At 35.9% G+C, this 20,272-nt stretch overlaps 1 protein-coding gene across 1 annotated transcript in view; it reads right to left on the reverse strand.

Annotated features, from left to right (window-relative positions):
- Nucleotides 1-345: 345 nt before the first annotated feature.
- The window catches only part of TRHDE (thyrotropin releasing hormone degrading enzyme), a 213,011-nt gene continuing 193,084 nt past the window's right edge, over nt 346-20,272 (reverse strand). The window contains exons 16-19 of the mRNA XM_052668324.1: nt 14,498-14,665; nt 13,885-14,025; nt 8,959-9,040; nt 346-7,935 (exon numbers count right to left, since the gene is read on the reverse strand). Of these exons, the coding sequence (XP_052524284.1) occupies nt 7,792-7,935; nt 8,959-9,040; nt 13,885-14,025; nt 14,498-14,665 (535 nt within the window). The 3' untranslated portion in view covers nt 346-7,791. The remainder of the gene's footprint in view (nt 7,936-8,958; nt 9,041-13,884; nt 14,026-14,497; nt 14,666-20,272) is intronic.

Below are 20,272 nucleotides of genomic sequence, written 5' to 3' on the forward strand. Positions count from 1 at the left end.
TTCCAAGCCCAAATTTTGTATTTTCTTAGGATCTTTGCTTTTTACTAGTCTCAGCATTATAATGCTTTGAAAAATTCCTCTTGTCAAAAAAATACATTTTCTTGCACGTTTTGCTTTGTAAAACCTCAGTGTATCTATTCAGCATTATTAAACTGTTATCTCAACTGAAATGGGAACATAATCAAAAGGCTGGGTATTATTTATCTTAGTTGTGTCTCCACGTCAGAAAATTAAGACAGTGATGAATTACACATTCCTGTACAAAATTTTATTATCAGAGACAAAATTCAGATTTGTTCTGCTAAAAATACAGAAGATAAAGCTTCTCATTAAAAAAAAAAAAAAAAAGAAAAAAAAAAGACCCATTTAGTCAGTTCTTGATGTGAAATAAAATTTTATGTTGAGAGTTGTTTATGGAGTCATTTTTGAAGGCATATCATAGAAGAACACTGTTCTGATAAACTGTAACATAAATTCATATATTGTATCTTGTTAGTGGTTTAATTTGCTGATTAGCGTTGTATATTCATTAACTAACATTGTAAGAATAATTTTGTTCATATTCCCAAATCCTAGGATGTTTCAAACACTAAATGAATAACGCTGTTAAAATTGGCATTTTTAGATAACTGAGAATCAATATCTTCTCTTTATATGCAAAATATGTTTTCCTACAAAAAATGAAAAGACAAGAAAAGCTCAGTAAAAAGAAACTAACGACTCTAAATTGAGCAAAACCACATCATTATATTCTGAGCTTGAAACCAGTAACTACATCACTTGCCAGCTTTACATAATTTGAATCACATGATTAACTCCACAGAAATTAGGGGTACTGCCTAGCTGCCTACATACATGGCTGAGCTGTGGTCAACTGCTTTGCTGAGCTGACACTTTTAAGTGAGAGGTCTAAGTTTTAATATGCAATAATAGCTTTGTCAAAGCAAATGATCCAGAATTAGAAGCTGTATATGCATGTACAACTGGTACATAGAGACAAAACTGACATAATGCAGTGATCTGTGTTTCCTATAAATGAAAATGGCATTCTGATCTTGCAAACACTTATTTGTGTGAAACCACCAGTGAACTGTATCTCAGCTGAACGAGCTCCACCTCTTACTTGACAAAGAACTGAATTCCATAAGAGTACAGATTTGAGAAGTAATGCGAAAATATGTTCTTCTAATTACAGTATTCAGAATTAATCTAAGGGTGAGACAGAATTAATAAAGGGATTCATCTATTATAACCAGCATTAATAGCTGCCGGACTTTTTCTTTCTTCTTAAGGTATCAAAAGATCTTACGTGTGGAGTCTCTTGGGAAAAATTGCAATTTATTACCAAGCCTTTATTTTCAATATTATAGTCCATTATGTCATTGAAGCATATGTAGTGGAATAGATCATTACTTTTCAGGGAAATAGTTTATGTATGTGTTTATCTTCTTCAAAAATAGAGCAACAAACACCTTTCAGTAAAACATCAGACAGAAACTGCACTCTCTGTTTTTATAAGGCTATATGTCTCACCCATACCAAAGTCTATTGTCCCTTGAACATAAAAACAACATAGCAAAATTACATTTACACATATAATAAAGCTGTCTTTGTACAGGATAGTTATACAGTAGTTACAATGATGTTTCCGTTAGGAACTGCTCGGAATGTTTCTCCACAGAACGTCCAGGGAACTTCATCGTTGCTGAAATCTACTGTTTGCAGGAAAGAGAGGGTCATTGCCACACTCTTCACAATACAGTATTCCGCAGTTCTCCAAACATCTTATTATAAAGCTTTATCACACTGGAATCAATCGCAAAGTATTACTCTAATTTAAAAAAAAAAAAAAAAAAAAAAAGCAAAGGAAAGACTAAACAAAAAAATCTGCCATCAAACACGTGCTACTGAAGCGTACACACAAACATGTGAATCAGTCTGTACACCAGCCTAGCAGGCACCTCAGGGCTGCTCTGACAGCAAAGGGTTAGATCCTCAGCTGCAGTTCACATTGGTTACTTCAAGGGATCTATCTCATGCTGCGCTGTCTGAGGAGCCATGGCCACACGTGTGCCATCAGTTCAGTGAGACTTCATTTTGAAATTACAGAGATGAACAAATTACCTGTATCAAAACGGATTGCACAGAACAGATACTGCATCTCAACTCTTGGCCTCCTCCATTGCATCAGGGACATCCTTATCAGGCAAACCCACACAATGCTGAGCAAGAAACATTAGGGCCTTGTGGCTCACACCCCGGCTGCACTGCATACTCTTACAGTGCTGCCCACCCACGTGCTGTCCAACATCACTCCATTATAAACAGTGTACATAAAATAAGCAAAGTATTCAGCAATACTTCTTTACCACTCCACACTTAATCACTCAATACGAATCAGGAAAGTATAAATGCTGTTTTCAGAGAAAGGACACCAGCTCCGAATCCACAGAACTTGTGCATATGGGTGGTTCTCCTTAAACACAAAGTCACACTGAAACCATTCCACATAGAAAGTGTTTTATACAAGCCGACCTCAACTGTGTTACAATGTAGGGTATACTGTAGTGAAGCTGCCTTCCACTGCCAGCATGAAGACATAAGATGCACTCCAGATCCACCAGATTCTTCAAAATACACTTGACATTAAAATTCTGCTCCAACCAGGGCATATGGCCTTACTTCAGTAAAAAATCTTCATGCACAACACTGCCTTCCTCTCCTTCATTCTCTTTGAAAAATGAATTCCTTATGTCAGGAGGGACCGCTCACTCAAGTCAAGGTGGTTTTATTGGATTTCAGAAGATAGGCAGAGGCTCCTGAAGTTGCATGAAAAATAAAATGGCTCATTTTTTAAAGTTTTACATGTAAAAAGGGAACTGCACAGACACCAGTGTCACACGTTTGTACAGAATTTTTTGGTGGTATTAGTACAGTAAGTACTATTACAAGCACAAAGAATTTGTAGTGACATCTTTCCAAATCCTATGTTAGAAAATGGGCTGAACTCATGGCACATTCTCAATATTAACAAAAAATATCATAAAGATTGTCTGCATTCTTATGCATATTTGAAAATTTAATGTATTTTTTGACTGTTTGAAATGATTTCTCAACAACAGACACTACAATATTTGAGATCTTTACAAAGATTTTGGTCAACAATTTCCGGCTGCGGTGGCTGCAGTGCAGGGATTTGGATTTTTCCATTCAATGCAGACTCACTAGCTGGACCTGTTTCCAAGGTCACACAAGGCAATGATGCAAATCTCCGAAGACCATCCACAACCCATAGCCAGCAGAGACCTTCTTTCCCTGCCATCTAGCTGACAGAAACTTGGATTGAGATTCTTTGCACTCCAGCTGCCCTCCTGATGCAGGCAGGCTCATGGGCAGTGGATGATACAGCCTGCAGTTTTCAGGCTGCTCGATGTAAGGCTGGGAGAACAGTCTGTATTCAGGATGCTTAGCAACAGGACAGTGTTTTTACTCCCTCACACTCATACTGACACTGTGGCTATAAGCCCTGCTTTAGGACAGGTGGCCTGATATGCTAAGTACTTGTATCAGAAGTTACATACATAAACAGTTTCCAAAGACACGTTGCTTTTCCTCAAAGAGAAAGTTTCACATTTGACTCAGTCTATTTTCTCTGACTGCAGTATTGACTATGGTCATGTGGAAAACAAAGATCTTATTACACAGGTACTTAAACAAAGCCACCCTCTTCATCAAATATTCACTCTATTCTATCCAAAGAATTAGACTGATTAACATTTTATGGGAAAATTATCTCTACAGAGGACCTTTCACACACATATACATACATACACATGACATTTTCTTCTTTTATTTTTTGCTATTTAGATTTAGGTTTAGTTGTATGGTTTAAGATCCTTGCTGTGAAAAGTCCTCTCTGCATCACTGGTGATATTTCCTTTGACACTCTAAAACCCAATGAAATCAATGAAATATCCACAACAGCCAAAAAGCTACGTAAAATTCACCTGCAGTTCCCATCATAGTATCAGAGTTCTTGCTATATTCAGTGAAAAGATCATCAAAGGTCACAAATTTGAAAGAACTTAATACATACGAAGTTTTTCCATCTAAATCAGTCAAACTTAGTGTTCAAAGTACTCTCAGTAATGGCAGAAGTGACATTTCATTTCAGAAGCAAACTTCCTCATTGTTCTGCTCCAGCCACAATTAGCAAAAACTATCGTTTCAATAGCTGTCAGCAGAGGATATAAGAATAGTATTTCTACCAGCTACAAAGTAGTAAGTTGAGAATTTTTGTAGTGGACAGTGTTAAAGAAGTACAAAGGTTGCCATATTATTATGACAGCATAACATCGTGTCATGCCTTCGTATATGATTTAGTAAGCTATAAGAATTAGTAAGTGCAAGGAATCTCAAGTCTTGCAAAGGCCTCATCAAATCTCTATAAAATGACTTCTAAGCTTGAATAAGGGACACATCCACACTGGTTTCACATTTTGCAGCATCTCCTCTCACAAAAAAGAACAGATTTACATACTGTATTTGAAAATGCTAAGAAGTTTGGGGTATTTGGTTTATTAATCCTAATCCAAACCATAAAAATGTGCCCATCTTTAAATGAGGACAAAGGAAGAAAAGGACTGGTAAAGGAGAAAAAATATCAATCAGATAAATAGATATATATATTTTTTTTTAAGAGGACTATTAGTTTCCCATGAGGTATCAACTATCCTTTTAACACATAGCTGTGTGAAACTTCCTACAGAAAAAAAATTCTTAAGAAATATAATTAAATACAGGGGGATTGAATATTGTAAAAAACTTAAAAAAAAAAAAAGCTATAATTTTGTTGGATTTAGTCCATTTAAACTTCATCCTGATTCAGTGTGAAACAGTTTAAATAAAAAATATAAAAAGAATAGAATCAATCAATACAATGGAAAGACTAAGTCAACCTTAATTAGATCTGTAATACAAACATCATTATAATACAACAATTATAAGCAATACATCAATAGGTATGTATAATACATACATGTAGGGCTTAAAATTTGTGATAGACCAGTTGTTCAAGGCCACTACAATATTAATTTGCATCCAAAACTAGATAAATGTGTAAGAACTTAAATTCTAATGAACAACAATGGAAATTTCTGCGCACTGTGCAGAATACACAGGCTGAATTAAATTTTCAACTTTGAAATGCATTGTTAGTTTGCCCTTTATCAGTGGAAAGGCCTAAAACTTCTATGTGCAGTCTGGAGGTATGTGGCTTAGTCTGTGGTGATGAAAAACAAAAGTCATCAAAGACAATCTTGAACAGAATTTGAAATGGGAAAACCATTATTCAACTTTCTTTTCTCTGAAATCCCCAAAGTAACTCATGTTTGAGTGCTTGGCTTTCTGTGCACTCTTTGGAGATTATAACTTCGGGCTTCATTACAAATATAAAGAGTATTTGGCTTGCTTTTTTATAATAATAAATCCACATACAATTTCATTCAGTAGAAATTAAAAGTGTGACAGCTACATAGTGGCACTGAGGCTGAGTTTGGTCAACCACATAAAATAATACTCAGCACTTTTAAATGCCTTTCTTTAGAGGATATTCAAGAACTTTGCTAACATTAGTCAAGCCTCACAACATGCCTGTGAGGTAGGTAAAATACATAGGAGGAGGAAGAGGATTTAATTCAACATGGACACAATAATGCCTCTGGGCACTAGGTTCACTAGTACTGCAACACAGCACAGAGGTTTAGGGATTACTATAAGGCAAAGAGTTAACAGTACAAGAGAACAGGATTACCCCTTCTTTTCATTGTATGTGGTCAAGCTAACGTACCCTGGAGCAGATGACCACCCAAGCGTTTTATACACTTAGTCTGCAAAGAGTACCCTGGTAATAACACAAAATAAGAGGCTCAAAATGGGTGATAGGCCCATGATAGTGGTAGGACAGCTTAGTTACGAGATATTTACCAGTTCTTGAGGGAGAGAGTGGCATGGGAATGTGAGCCCAGAAATCAATACTGTCTCCACACAACTTAATAAATCTAATAAATGAAGATGCTGGGTTTTGGTTCTTTTTTGCAATAATATTTCAATTCACAAACAACTCACTAGAGTTAAGAAACTGATAGTGTAAAAACATTTTGATAATTTCCATGCCCTGTGAAGGAAACAGCATGATAAAACGTGCGTCTTCTAATTTGTCTGACCACATGTTTCCAGTATACAGGCAATGATGTGACCAGATGGTTGTAATGGACTGGGCTGTGATAAAGAAACACTTTTATACATCTATAACCACCCTCTGAAATTGCTGCAACCTGCCTCCTGTAAACTCAGTAGCTTTATTAATTTTCTGCTTGTTCATCTTCCTCCATGGCGGAGAGGAGAGCATTCAACCCTAAGATGAATCAGTTTTGTCCTCATCAAATAGCACCAATGGTGCAGATGGGCACTGTGCAACTAATTTCCAATTCATCACTGACCACTCAAATTAAAAACTGAGAAAAAAGAAACAAGCAAGTAAGAAAAGTATCACCCATTTAGAACACTTCTATGTGAAATACAAGGAAAGAGAAAAACCGTGTTTGTGTGGTACTATCTTATACGAATACACACACACACACACATTTCTTTCTCCATATTTCAGTTTTCTAAGTTGGCATAAATGGCACAATCCATATTTGCAAAGACACTGCCCACATAGAGCACAGGATTTGTCTGTTAGTAAATCACTACCGAGGCTGGTCTACTGCATGGAGACAGCTGTTGGTTAATTTTGTGTCTTTGAATGGAAGATATTCTCCTCTTTTCCTAATTTCCATTTAAATCCTATGTCGACTTATAATATTTGTGCATTATCAGCTGTGTAAGTTATTACTGCACAGGTTAGGTGACCCATCATGAATATCTCTGCCTTGTAAATTTGCTCAGAAGAAGTGATTCATGGATTCTATAAAATCAATGCAAAGTTCTCCTCATAGAAACTGACTATGTTCACAGCTAAAGTTACACAGTTTCACTGATCAGCAGTGAATAAATTTATAATTATAGCGCATGAATGAATGAATGACGTCCTTCTCTCTCATTTTCTCTCTCTCTTCCCCTCCAAGATGACAATTTAAATGCAGGAATATGGAAACTGCAGCTACAACAACTAGCAACTCAAAAAATGAGCTGGCACCTTTGTGACAATCAAAAGACAGTCTAAATGGTGGAGTAATTGGCAGCTAGTGGGAAAGCTGAATTTATATCTCATACTGCCCTAAGATGGAATCCTTCTGCATTTCCTCTTCCTTCCCTTCTTTTTGTTCATTGCAACACTGATTGTCGTAGAGAAGTCTTTGTGCTTTGTACAATGCCCATCTTTGACGTAACTGGAATTCACATATAAAATGTGGCTGTTATACATAAGCATGCTAGAATACAGGCAGAGACGGTAAAAGCATGCACAAAATAGTCTTTGAAGGGTTTTTTGTTTGCTAGTTTTTCTTTAACATTTACATGCACCACTTAATATCATGTTTGGTTGTGTACACTTAGGATCAGATTTCACAAGCACTCATGACCTTTTCTTCTGAAAAGCTTATTGACAGTTTCAAAACAGCCCGGTGTAAAAAATAAACAAACAAACAAAACAACCCATAATTAAAAAAAAAAGGAAAAAGAAAACTCCCTGCAATTTGATCTTGTCTTCATGATTTTAATGCTGATCACTTCTTAAACTTCTTTTCCTTTTGTAGTGCTTCTGGTTAAAAGTTCAGCTGGAAAGACAGATTAGTGTGTCAAGGATTTTCTTAACCACTGGAATAGTTCTTCCTTATAAAGTCTTTGCCACCGCACATTGGCTTCCACTGTTTCCACAGCACGAGAGAAAGAGGCAGCAGCTCCCTCCTCATAACTCTTTATAAAGTTCTTTAGCTGGAAATACAATTTAACAAGTTAAATTTGCAAGAACTAAAGAAAGCAAAGATTTCCAGTTCACATAAACAAGTCAAGCATTTAGGACAAATCTACGTAATCACTACTGAAGTATATGTACTATTACATAAAAGGATTTAATAGGAAATGTAATAAGACAGTAGATTATCAATTATGTATGAAGTAAATGCTTCAAATGGCACTGGAAGGTATTGACATGTCAGTGTTGGATCACAACATTATTTCCTCTTTCTCTCCTATAGCCCAGTTGCTGCACTGCACAGACAGCTGGTCCGCTCTGAACTTATATTTTTACCTAGAAAACTTAGCTGGAAGCACTGTAAAAGACTCTAACCCAGATTTATTTGTAAATGTCAGTAGAATGCAGCCTTGATGTTCTTTGGTTTAACCAAATTTTATACCAAATTTCTTTCAAGAGTTTATTTACCAAATTGATTTGCAGAATCCTTTTGATGATATAATGTAAATTGGTTGTTTAGAAAAGGAGTGGCTGGTTACAGAGGGAAGCGAATGGCAACAAAGCAAGTAGTGTGCATTTGATGAAAGCCTGAAACAGATTCTTTCCCTTATGATAAAACTTTGATCTTTTTTCAACAATGTGGAAAGGTCTCTACTCTGTTCTCATGTATACTCAAATTATAACCCTAGCCTCTGGGCTATTTTAGCCGATGGCACTGGTGTGCTTTGCATTACTGTTCTTTTTAAGTGAGAGCTGCAAGGCTGTTCTGCACAGTACACTGCCAGTTATACTGACTTGTACAAAATCAGGTAGGTTTAGCCACTGTTATTCACAATTAGTAAACCTTTGTTTCCTGATGATGCCAAATTCACCTTGTGTATTTAAATCTTAGTTTCAACAGCTTTTCTATGGGTTAAAAAGTGAAAAAGCCAGTCCTTTTCAGCTTCTCTGACCTTAGCAGCTGCTAACACATTCTTGCTCCTGCCCTGCTTTATCCTTAAAATAAGAACAGCCTCGTGGTCTGGAAGTCATTCAAAAATTACCTCTCTTAGTTCTTCTTCGGTATTAAGGAATTCTGTGACTCCACTGATAAGCTTTGAATTCATAAATAATGCTTCTCCATACCTGCAAGGGCAAAGAAGATGCATGAAGTCAGTGCAAAAGTCAGGCCAGATGAAATTGAGAAAGTAGTCTTCTGTTACGCAAGGGAGAGGACATGGGATCAATTCTGGAGATCCAATACAATAGTAGATAACTTTTAGTCAGCCACTATTAAGCAGAATGGGCTTAACCCAGCCACAGATGAGATTTCCAAAGGAAGGAGAGGACCAAATTGGAAAAAAATCCCAGGTTTAACAAAACAGCCTTCCACATCATGACACCAAGCAGCTCAAAATACAAGCACTATTGAAGAAGAAGAGCAGCATCGATGGAGAAATATTCTGAGGAGCCCTCCTAGCTCTACCATCACAAAAGACTTTTGAAGTGCTGCAGCTAAATGTATTTTCCATTTATCCATGTCATCTGCATTACAATTAACCACTGGTAAGTGAACTGAATCAAATCCTCTTGTTCCAGTACCAGATAATTAAAATAAACAATGTTGATAGAAAATAATAGTGCTAAAATAATCCCCTGGGCTATCATGTAGCATCTTCAAAGAATCAACTTGTCAATGAAAATTCAAAAGTTTGGGCAATGAATATTTAAAAGCTGATTTGTAGCTGGGTAGGATGTTCAATAACAATCAGCAATGGCATTCTGTGGGCAGCTGCTTTGAAACTGGCCATTCAAATACTATCCTTCCATCTTGTTCTCCACAAGCTTTTTTCAGCTTCTCAAACAAAGCAACTCAAATGGTATTACACCTGAAGTTTTGCATCACGTGTTGGAATAGTCTGTGGGTTGTTGTTTTTTTTTTTTTTTTCTAATGTCTTCAGTATGGTGTATGCAATTTCATTGTAAACCAAAAGCAATTCTTTTCAAGTTAGCTGTCATTCAGCACAGCAAGAAGCACTTCACAAATAGTTATCTTTATCTTTATCTGCGCATATATCCGAAGAAATATGTAGCTAATTTGAACATGACTGTTTTGAAGATATGGAATTCAGCTCTCCTGTCAGACATGCAGAAATAATGCCAATAGACCTCACTGCAATTAAGTTTCTCTGAGAGAATAATTCAGTTCACACCTTGCTTTTACAAAATGACTGAGGAATTCAAAGTTCAAAATGAAATGAACTAGCACAGTCACAGCTTTCTGTTCTGCTTCTATTAGCCTGAAATTAATTACTCTTACATACCTGGCTACTGTAAGCCGGACAGTCCTTCCAAAACGGAAGAGAGAAAGGGAAAGGGACAGCATGGGGAGAGGATTAAGAGAGGGAGAGAGAAGGGAAATGCTATTTTCTGAGAAATTTCTGTTTTGAGGAAGGCATGTACCTTGTTTCTCTCTATCTTGAGCTTGTGTGAAGGGAAACACTGGTGCAGGGATCAAAAATCCTATTCTATGAGCACTAATAATTGAATTACTCATGGATATTTCAGAAAGTACCCGTTTCTTTTTAAAACCTCAGCCACACTAGTGTATAGAGTCATCCAGAGGCAAACACCTCTTATGGGAAGTATGGATTTCATGGTCCTTTAAGCAAGTTTAGGCTTCCTAACAAAGGAAAAGCCTTTATTATTAGGTTCTCAGTTTAGAATCATAATTGACTGCTTGGAAAATTGGAACCTCCTTTTGATGGAGTCTTTTGACAAGGTTACCAATCCACTTTACAGAAGTGACCTCATAAAAACCATTTGGGGGGGTTTATTTTTCTTCAATTCTCTACTGAATCCACAGTGTGAACAAAAAGTAGCAAAATTCCTTCCACTGAAAACTATAACTTCATGTAGAACTGACCATTATGTATATTTGTTACAAAGTCAGTCACTAATAGCAATTATAAAATGGGCTCTAATGGCAAAAATTACAGTAAAGCTACAGCCTAAGATGACATCTTGCAAGTGTGATACAAAAATACACACATGTATGTGAGAAATCTTGCAAATATCAGTCTTTCTACTTTTCATGGAAAAAACAACAGCACTGTAGAAGCAAAACCTTAAAGCATTTCAGCTCCCGAGTCAGGGGCTCTCCACATGCTCCTTTACTTCTGCAGAAGCAATCCTCTGACTCCTTACAATTGTAAAGGCTCTGTGTTTGTCTGAACTGAAACTGAGAAGTAGCATATTCCATCCACTTTGGACAGACGTAAATGGTTTCCCAATTATTGACAAATTTCCCAAAATTGAGAAATGACTCACGAAGGAAAGGAGGAATTCCTATAGGTGGCTGTCAATTTTTCACACACAGACAGTATGTGCATGCATGATCAAAATAATTTAGAAGTCCAATTGCTCAGGTAATAGGAACTTGAGCATAATGTTTTCAGTTCTCTTTTTCAGAATTTTTTAAATCCTTACAGACTTACTCCCTTACTAACTTCTCACAAAGACTGGGCACCTTAATTTGTAGGTAGCCTATGTAAAAGCAACGAGTGCTTTTTAAGACTTCAGACATTACTGATATCTTCCGTGCAATGTGAATACAAGCATGATGTATAAATAAGAAGGGATGACATTATCAAAGAGTTGGAATGACAGCCAGATATGTGGTGTTTTAAAGTTAAAGGAAATATCATTATAGCATAATTCTATTGCCCTCAGCTATTTCTTATTATCTCATACATCAACATCTTCTCTAGTAAATTCAATGGAAAATACCATAGAGATATCACCTTATTAAATTAATGTTTATTACAGAGTATTATAGTTTTACATAAAATTAAATGATTAATTATAATGGTAGAAAAAAAATGTCTTGAGACAGAGTACACTTGAGCTATAATTCAGCAATAAAGCTTGCATTTTAAAAATGTAGTAGTGTAGCAAGCTTAAATCAGAAGCCTAATTCTGCATTTTATTATGTGTTTCACTGGATATTTTAAGGAATAAAGCATTAGAACAATTCCTCATTCTGAAATACTTTCATGGAAGATTTTAATCTGTAATTACAAATTGAAGTTATTTTCAATAAACACTGTGTAAGTGCAGCTTGTATGAAGCATTTCACACCACTGCATTGAATCCTTCGGCAATTATAGAAACGCCATTGGATGTCCCTGACAGAAAAAAATGCACAGGGCGAAGGGCAACTGTTACAATCCTTTTGTTGATTCTGAACAGTGTTTGGAGATCAAACTCTTTATGAAATACAAAGTCAGTGTTGGGCAAAGAGATAGACTTTGTTATTTTCTCATTAAAAAAAAAAAAAAGGCCATTAAAAGGTTTTCAATGAGGCCTTGCTGATTGCTATGAGCTCAGAAAAAAGCAATGCTTACCAAGAGAGATAAGTAAAATTACAATTTTAAGCACAGATAAGCTATCAAAAATTAAAACACACTAAAAAAAAAAAAAAATCTGGCATCAAACTTTGTTTTCTAAATCCATTTGTCTACACCATCTAACTCTGACCATGGCTAATACCACAGCTGTTAGCTAGGTTGTCAGATGAGCGTACCCAATACAAATTTTGACAAATTTATGCCCAAATAGTTTAGACATAAATCCCTATACGAATCCCTGAAGGAAGAAAAAATACAAGCTGCTACTCTGAGCATATTAAATTGCACTGGGTTGCATAATAATAATGGTTTTGCCATGAACTTTCTGAGTAAAAGTCCAGTTCTAGAATAATCAAACCAGCAGTGGAGGACTATTAATTTTTAAACTCTTAGTAGTCTTACAGCTTTCACAAAATATCCTCCTGCAATGTAAATTCCCCAAACCAAATTTCAGCTTAAACCTGCTTTCCTAGCCAAACTTCCTCTACAACCTATAAAATATCATCCAAAACAGCATGAACAAGTTTTTTAATTTTTGGGGAAGTTGCATAGTTTCTGAGTTTCCTTCGCTCTTCTTTTGATTATATGAAACATTGGAAGTTTGTGCATGTAGTTAGTAAGGAGAAGGATTTAGTTAATAAAAAACAGCATTTTAAATGCATCATTTAAAATACTCTGTGGTACAACAGAAGGCTTCCCATGGGTCCAGAATAGAACAGTTCTCCTGTTTCGTCTGGCAATATCTACCAAAACCATGAGGGTGGCCTAGCCTGAGGTCCTAATTTCTTGGACATCTGCTTTTGAGATCTTCAGCTTCATCTGAGCTACGGTCCTTTCTAGTCTGTCAGCATGAGTTGTGAAATCTTTCAGACCATCTGGCTGTTCATAAATAACTAAATAAACTTCTTATTCATTGAATTAATATCAAAATCTTCATCAAAAAATGAATTTCAAACATTCACTACGCATCTGAGTAGGAGCATGTTGCACATATTCAAAGGATTCACAGTGCTCATGGTATAAGGAGCAAACCTATCTTCTTCCTGCTCATTTATATTTAATTCCAAATGTTGCTCTTCAGTTACTTAGAACTCAACTGAAACACAGCACGGAAGGAAAGCATCAGAAATCCTTTTGAAAACAGAAAACAGTTTGGCTTTGTTCCCTACCCTCCACGTCCTCAATGGCAGTTGAACTACTGTGCTTGAAAAGATTTTTTTCTATCAGACTTAAAACCAGCTAAATTCCTTTGGGAACTCCTGCTTTTTTATCTATGTAGAAGTAAAATTGCAGCAATTTGACACACAGGCAGAATTCATTATCTTAAGCACAGACACAGTACAGTAATAGATGTACAGATGATCATTAAGGGAGAAATGTTTCTAGCTGTGATAAGAATAAATGTATTTGTCACTTACATGTATGTATTTCATATTTACATACATTTCTATACATAGAAAAAGAGAATGGATTTGGTTCAGGAACATACATACATAAATATATACACATACAATACTTACATAGACTACATAAAAACAAGAAAATGAACATAATTTTTTTTTTTTTTTTTTTAATATTTACCTGGCATTTAATATTTTCCATTTTTCTCGGAAAAACTTCCAAGCAAGGTCTCTTCCATGTGGATTTCGAGCAACATGGATTATCACATCAATTGCATCCTGATCCAGGACAACTTCTGAGTTGAGAGACAAATTCAAAAGTCTGGTAGGAAAAAAAATGAAAAAACATCCTATTTAGTTCAGTCAACACATACTCTAAAAACAGCATATCTAAAAGCTCTGAAAATAAATAGCCACTGTCAAATGATTTGTTTAAGTCTCCAAGCAAGTTTTGTGGTTTATTTCTGAAGACCAGACACATCTATGAATCAGATGCATCTTGAGTTTTGGTACTCAATGTCGGTACTTCTAAAGGTAGCATAATTGGAGGGATGCAAAATATTTCAGTAAAAGCTGAGTAGAATCTTCCATGTATAGCTTTACGAAATCAATAAGATCAGACTGGTCAATACATTCACAAAAAGAGTATACCAACAAAATTAGAAAAAAATTATAAGATTTCAAACATTGCTAATGAACATAAGACAATTCAGAAATGAAATATTTTATTTTTTATATTTATTAATAAAATAACATGAAAATTTAAATAGAAATCTGTACATAATTTTTTGTACCTGTTAAGCAAGTTTCTGTCATCACTGCAAGTTAAGGCTTCTAATAATATTTTCTTCTCAGAAACTGCTAGTGTAGAATGAAATTTCATCCAAATGAACTCCCATACATCTTCATCCATCAGTGAAACTCCTGTACAGTAGACAATGTCTCTCACATTAAGTGGGATTCTGAAAAAGAAATCAGCAATTGTACTCTGATAAATAAGCAGCCTCCTGATATTGGAAACTAAGGAAGAACATCACTACTTTTAGGAGATTCCACCTGTTTTTGTGCAAAACTGCATTTATATCTACTAAATGCCCAAAAATTTTCTTAGACATCCTGATGGATTTTCTAATAGATAATGCATGTTTGCTAATCCTTTCATAACTCTGTCATAGTGACAGAAGAACATAACTGATGAACTGTCCAGTTCATCAACGTGTAATGCATCATGTAACCTGCAGGACAGGTAACATAAGCTCTGCAAATTAATATGGGATCTTATCAGCCTGCTGCTGGGCTCTGTGCCAGAACTCCTCCTTCTTTCCTTAGTACAGAGGTTTTAAAATGAGAGATGACCAGTTCTCATTGCTTGTGCTGCAAACTGCTTCATCTTCATACAGTAACATATAAGTCCAGAAAAAATTATATCCAAAAAATGATGTTTTCAGGAGTAAAGAGATGTAGAGATCTGGTCATTTACTCAGCTTATTAACACTAATACAAAAACCACTGTGCTATAGGATGGCAGTAAAACAATATGTTACTCCAATAATATAAACTCAGACTACAGTTCAATGAAACAGCCTCTTGAAGCCAAATTCAGAACTTACATCAGATGTCCATTTATACCATTTTCTCCTAACAAGATCTCAGCTGAGCTTTCAATTTCCTACTCTGCTTATGCTTCCTATACAAGCATAGAAGTTAAAACAATTGCAACTGAAGGGTGTTCCTACAAGTAAAGCTAGCCTGTTCTCAGCCTTCATTTCCTGGTAAAAATTGTACCAAAATACCATTCTCTAGTTACTAATAGCTAATCACTTCTAGAAGTTCACATGCAAGACCTCTTCAGAGAATCTAGAAGTACAAAACACTGCTGTCATCATCTGGGCACTAATATAGTCAGATAGAGAATTAAGTTTCCACTGTAAAATTTGATGTCAAATCTTACACAGCACAGAAAGAAGGTTTCATCACAATTTTAAGACTTTTGCCAATGTCTCATACCATGGAGTACACCACATCACTCAAGAACCAAAAAAGTTCTTTAACTCTGGTCTATTTGACCTCCAGAAAAAAACCTTCCCACTGAAACTTTCTATTGTCAGCCTTCTTTAGTGGTGCTTTTGTAAAAATAAAAATAAAAAGCTTCAGCTGATCCTTTCAATCATGCTTGAATCCATGGAGAATGAGAACAACCTTGTTTTTAACATTTTGAAGCTTTGGCTGCTCATCACTTCTGGAGGCAGGAGGCCATATAACAATGATTGTGAAGGGATGAAGACTGTTGTTGCCTCTAAGGAGTTAACCAGTCCCAACAGCTATGACCACTCTTGAGAAAAAAAATAAGAAGAATATGAAGCTAAATAAAAGCAAAATGGAAAGAAAAAGTGGACCCCCTTCTCCTCCTGGATGAAGACCCTTGGGTAATCAATGCCCACTGCTTTTCTGCTATGCTTTTTTGGAGAAGCTACATTTTGAGGTTTTATTCTTGTTCTCTGGTAAGCAGTCATCAGATCTGCAGATGCACCTGCAGGTTCAGATGCAGACTGCCACATGAATTTTGCTTATGCAGAATGGACAAAGCTCATGATACAGCTGTTTTTTGGAGAATTTTTCCTCACAGGGCTTACTGTTATTGTATTACTGTTACTTGTATTACTGTTGAGGTATTTTGCATTTTACACAGACAAACTCAAATACTTATTCAAGAGAAAACTCTCCAAAGACAAGCTAAAAGAGTAAGCAAGAGAAATGGAATCGATTATAAAATTCCTAGTAATATGAAACATCTAATTATACTTACCACATACTCCCAATTTTGCCTTCTAAGGAAAAATTAGAGGTGCAATGGCTAACCTTTGTAATGAACTTCTGCCACGTAGCCAAGGCAGATTGGTGTTATACTATAAATCCTGACATGGCTCAAGATCTGTTTGTTTCCTCTTCTCCCACCACCAAATCACTGTGAAAACAGTCCCACCCCCAGCTGTCCCACATAATCACCATCGTTGGGATATTTCAAACATTAATGATTCTCAACAGAACAACTTACTTACCATCTAATATCTTTTTTTTTTTTTCCTTTTAATTTGGGATTTAGGTGTTAATACATTGGAAAGAAACATAAGAGTAGATGACAAATTAAAGAAAGTAGGGCACCAACAACTGGTTGTCCCAACTCCGTCTTAACAGGTGGTATCCTATATGAAGAACAACTGAACCCAGCCAATCCTTACTTCACTGCCAGATGGGCTTTATATCTTGACACACAAACACTAAATCATTTTTTAAAAGCACATGTAGTTTTTGCTGAGCTTTGCCAGAAGAAATACTTTCATTTGCTGCAAGAGATGCAATTTAGCCAACAGATACTCTAAGGAACCATTAGGCACCTGGAAAAGGCAATTCTTTTTAGGCTGATTGTGCCATTAATTCAGGTAGGAAGGAAGTGTATGCTGAAGGGACCGTATGCTGGAGGGTCACTCTGTTTTTGGGTACAGTCAGCAACAAAGGTAACTCAAAGCAGAGGCTTTGAACCCCAGAAAAGTTGGCATTCCTCACTCATGAGGTTTATATTGTTTCAATTTGCAACAAAACATATCAAATCCACAGGCTTTTCCAGCAAGGCCATACTAAGGGATGCCCCTTATGTCTGAAGGGATTAAAGTCAGGGAACATATGCTCAGTTGCATGCTCTGAGAAGGAGGAAGGACTTAGACAAGTGATGGCTCTGATTCCACGCTTGCAATCTGGTCTCCAGGCTTCACGCTAAAAAAACTCTACTGTGACTGCAACTGAATTTGGTCATCATATTCTCAGCTCTGCAGTCACTCCAGGGAAAATTTTAGGTCTCCATGAATAAGTTACTAGGACAGTACAAAAAAAAAAATAAAAATCAATCCCCCACAAGCCATGATATCAAAAAACAAATATTGATTTTAAAAGTGCTATCTTTAGAAATCATGAAACTTACAACTATGAAAAGCTACAAATTACTCCTCTGAGAGTTCTGTAATCAGATCCATAGACAGTGAGTTCTTTTTTGTGGAAATGAAAATTGTTTATGAAAATGTGAATATCCCCAAAGTAATTTCTCTTTAACTATTGCCTCAACAGAGAGCCTTCTAATTGAATTTTCTCCATTTGTAGAGATTTTTGCTCTTTCTCCTCTGAAATCATTATGGGCCAGTATTTCATCATCATATTTCAACGTGCGAAACCTCCCTAGTCTATAGTCTTTTTAAACTATATAGCTTAATGGAAAATGTTTTTCCAAAATTGCAGTTCCATGCCATTGGATCAGCACATGGAACGTTAGCCCACTGTTTTAACTGAATCAAGTGGATAAAATTAACTATTGTTTCAATACTGCTTAGGAAATAACACTGCAGAACGTATCCCCTTGTTACATTAAACCTAATCTGGGCCTTCAAGAATGCTTTCATTTTTAAAGAACTAACATGATTGATGGATGCTTCAGAAGAATAAAAATAAAGATTAACTTTTGAAAGCATCACTTTAAATGGCTTTTATTTGAACACTGATTCAATTTACTTAACTTTATTTTTCTTGCTTAACAGATATGAGTCTGAGAATGAAATATGTGGCTAGCAGAGCTCATGTTTAAAAATTAAATACTTTGGGAAAAAATTGAAAATTTAAACAGCTAGAAAAAAATTAATTAAAATCGTGCTGTGCCTTTACAGGGATTTTTTTCAACAGCAAATAATAAGGCTCTACAATGAACTAAGAATAATCTTCTAAGTTATAATTAATTGGTACATACTTGCTCCCATTTAAAGTATGTTCTAACAATTGGAGATACATTTATAAAATTGAACCATTTATCTTCTGGGCAAACTGTGTTCTAATTTTTTAAAGTGTAATTGCACACATTTTAGACTTCTTTGATTAAGAGACAAATTTCAATACCATTTAGGGTAATATTTGACAAAGAAAATTAATCAGAAACATTCTTCTTTATTTTTGGAACTGTTTAACATCTAACTTACGTCTATTTTTCTTGATGACTGTATTTATAGTTTTGTTTAATAGGCTACAATGCTCAGATAAGAACGGAACAATGGAATATTATTTCTTTGCACGCAGATAGTTAATCCAGATTCTGTTACAAGTAGTAGCACCACACAAATTCTATTTTCTGTTAGGGCAACCCCAAAGTTTGTACTTTTACTCGCTATTACAGACTCTGGGAGTACCACTGTGCACACAAAGGAGAGGAATGCTCTCTGCCACAGAACACCTTCAGCCAGATAACTGAGGATACAACTTTCCCTTGAAAACCAAAGCAGAGTTGTGATGAACTTGATATTTAATTGCTATTCTGACACAGAATCCCTGGGATATTAACTGACAACTCCACTTTGTCTGCGATACATTGCCTAGAGATGTTGTGGAGTCTCCCTCTTTAGAAACATTCAAGAGCCACCTGGACATAGTCCTGCGTAATCTGCTCCAGGTGGCCCTGCTTGGGCAGAGGTTGGACCAGATGACCTCCAGACATCTCTTCTAACCTAACACTCTGTGATTCTGTTGTTACGTGGCTGCTCAGGGTGGCAATGCTATGAATACCGTATCTCCTCATTCCCAGTGTGCTTCAGACCTTCAGGCATCATGTGGGTCTGACTGACGCCTGCAGAGAACACAATTCCTCAGGTGATGCTTACTGCTATTGGTCCTTTCCCTTCCTGCAGCAGAAATCCCACAACTGAACATGGTGCTAGCACACCGAATATATTCAAGACCAATTTAGTGAGTTAGTGGTGAGTTAAGCACTTCATTGTGAGACTGAGCAAAAAATAGACAATTCTTCCTTTGTCCTTTATGAATGTTTATTGCAACAAAAACTATGGTCCTTTCTGTTCAATTTTTTTACCAAGTTGTGAAGAGCTCATTCCTGAAAAGTTGGAGGAGAAACAATATAGTTTCTAAAGATCTCAGGCTAGTTATTGCTAATCCATAATTGCTACATATAGGTTTTTTGTTTGGTTGGTTAGTTGGTCTTTTTGTGATCACATACAGAAGTAAGCAGATAAAAATGTTACCTGAACCCCAGAAAACCCAGTTCTGCCTTTCACAAGACTAAATCCTCCCACTTTTCAGGCATACTACCCAGATGGTCTTTCAGAGTGTTAACTTCTTGATTAACTTGCACACTCAGCACTGCTTTCTTCCTCCTTAAACAGTTTTATTGATTGGATTGCAAGATTCTACTCAAATGTAGCAACAACCTATTAATTAGCTAAATCATTTCAGCAACATCAGCTGACATTAGCTGGAAAAGCTCCAATAACATTTCAAAATGCATGAATAGCTGTGCCTGATTTTTTTTTCAGTAATTAAAACTTCTAAGGGTTGAGAACACAACAAGGGATGCATTTTATTGTTTTATATTTATCAGACATTCATGTGTGAAAAAAAAAAATAAAATAACTCTCATTTTTTTTCATGTTTGCTACTAATGATATCCAAAAATAACTGGTGGGTATCAAACCTGTAAAAAAAAGTTAGTCGCTTTTCCAAGCAACTAACAAAAATAATTAACT

The sequence above is a fragment of the Tympanuchus pallidicinctus genome, unplaced genomic scaffold, assembly GCF_026119805.1.
Source record: "Tympanuchus pallidicinctus isolate F22 unplaced genomic scaffold, pur_lepc_1.0 scaffold8, whole genome shotgun sequence".
NCBI lineage: Eukaryota > Metazoa > Chordata > Aves > Galliformes > Phasianidae > Tympanuchus > Tympanuchus pallidicinctus.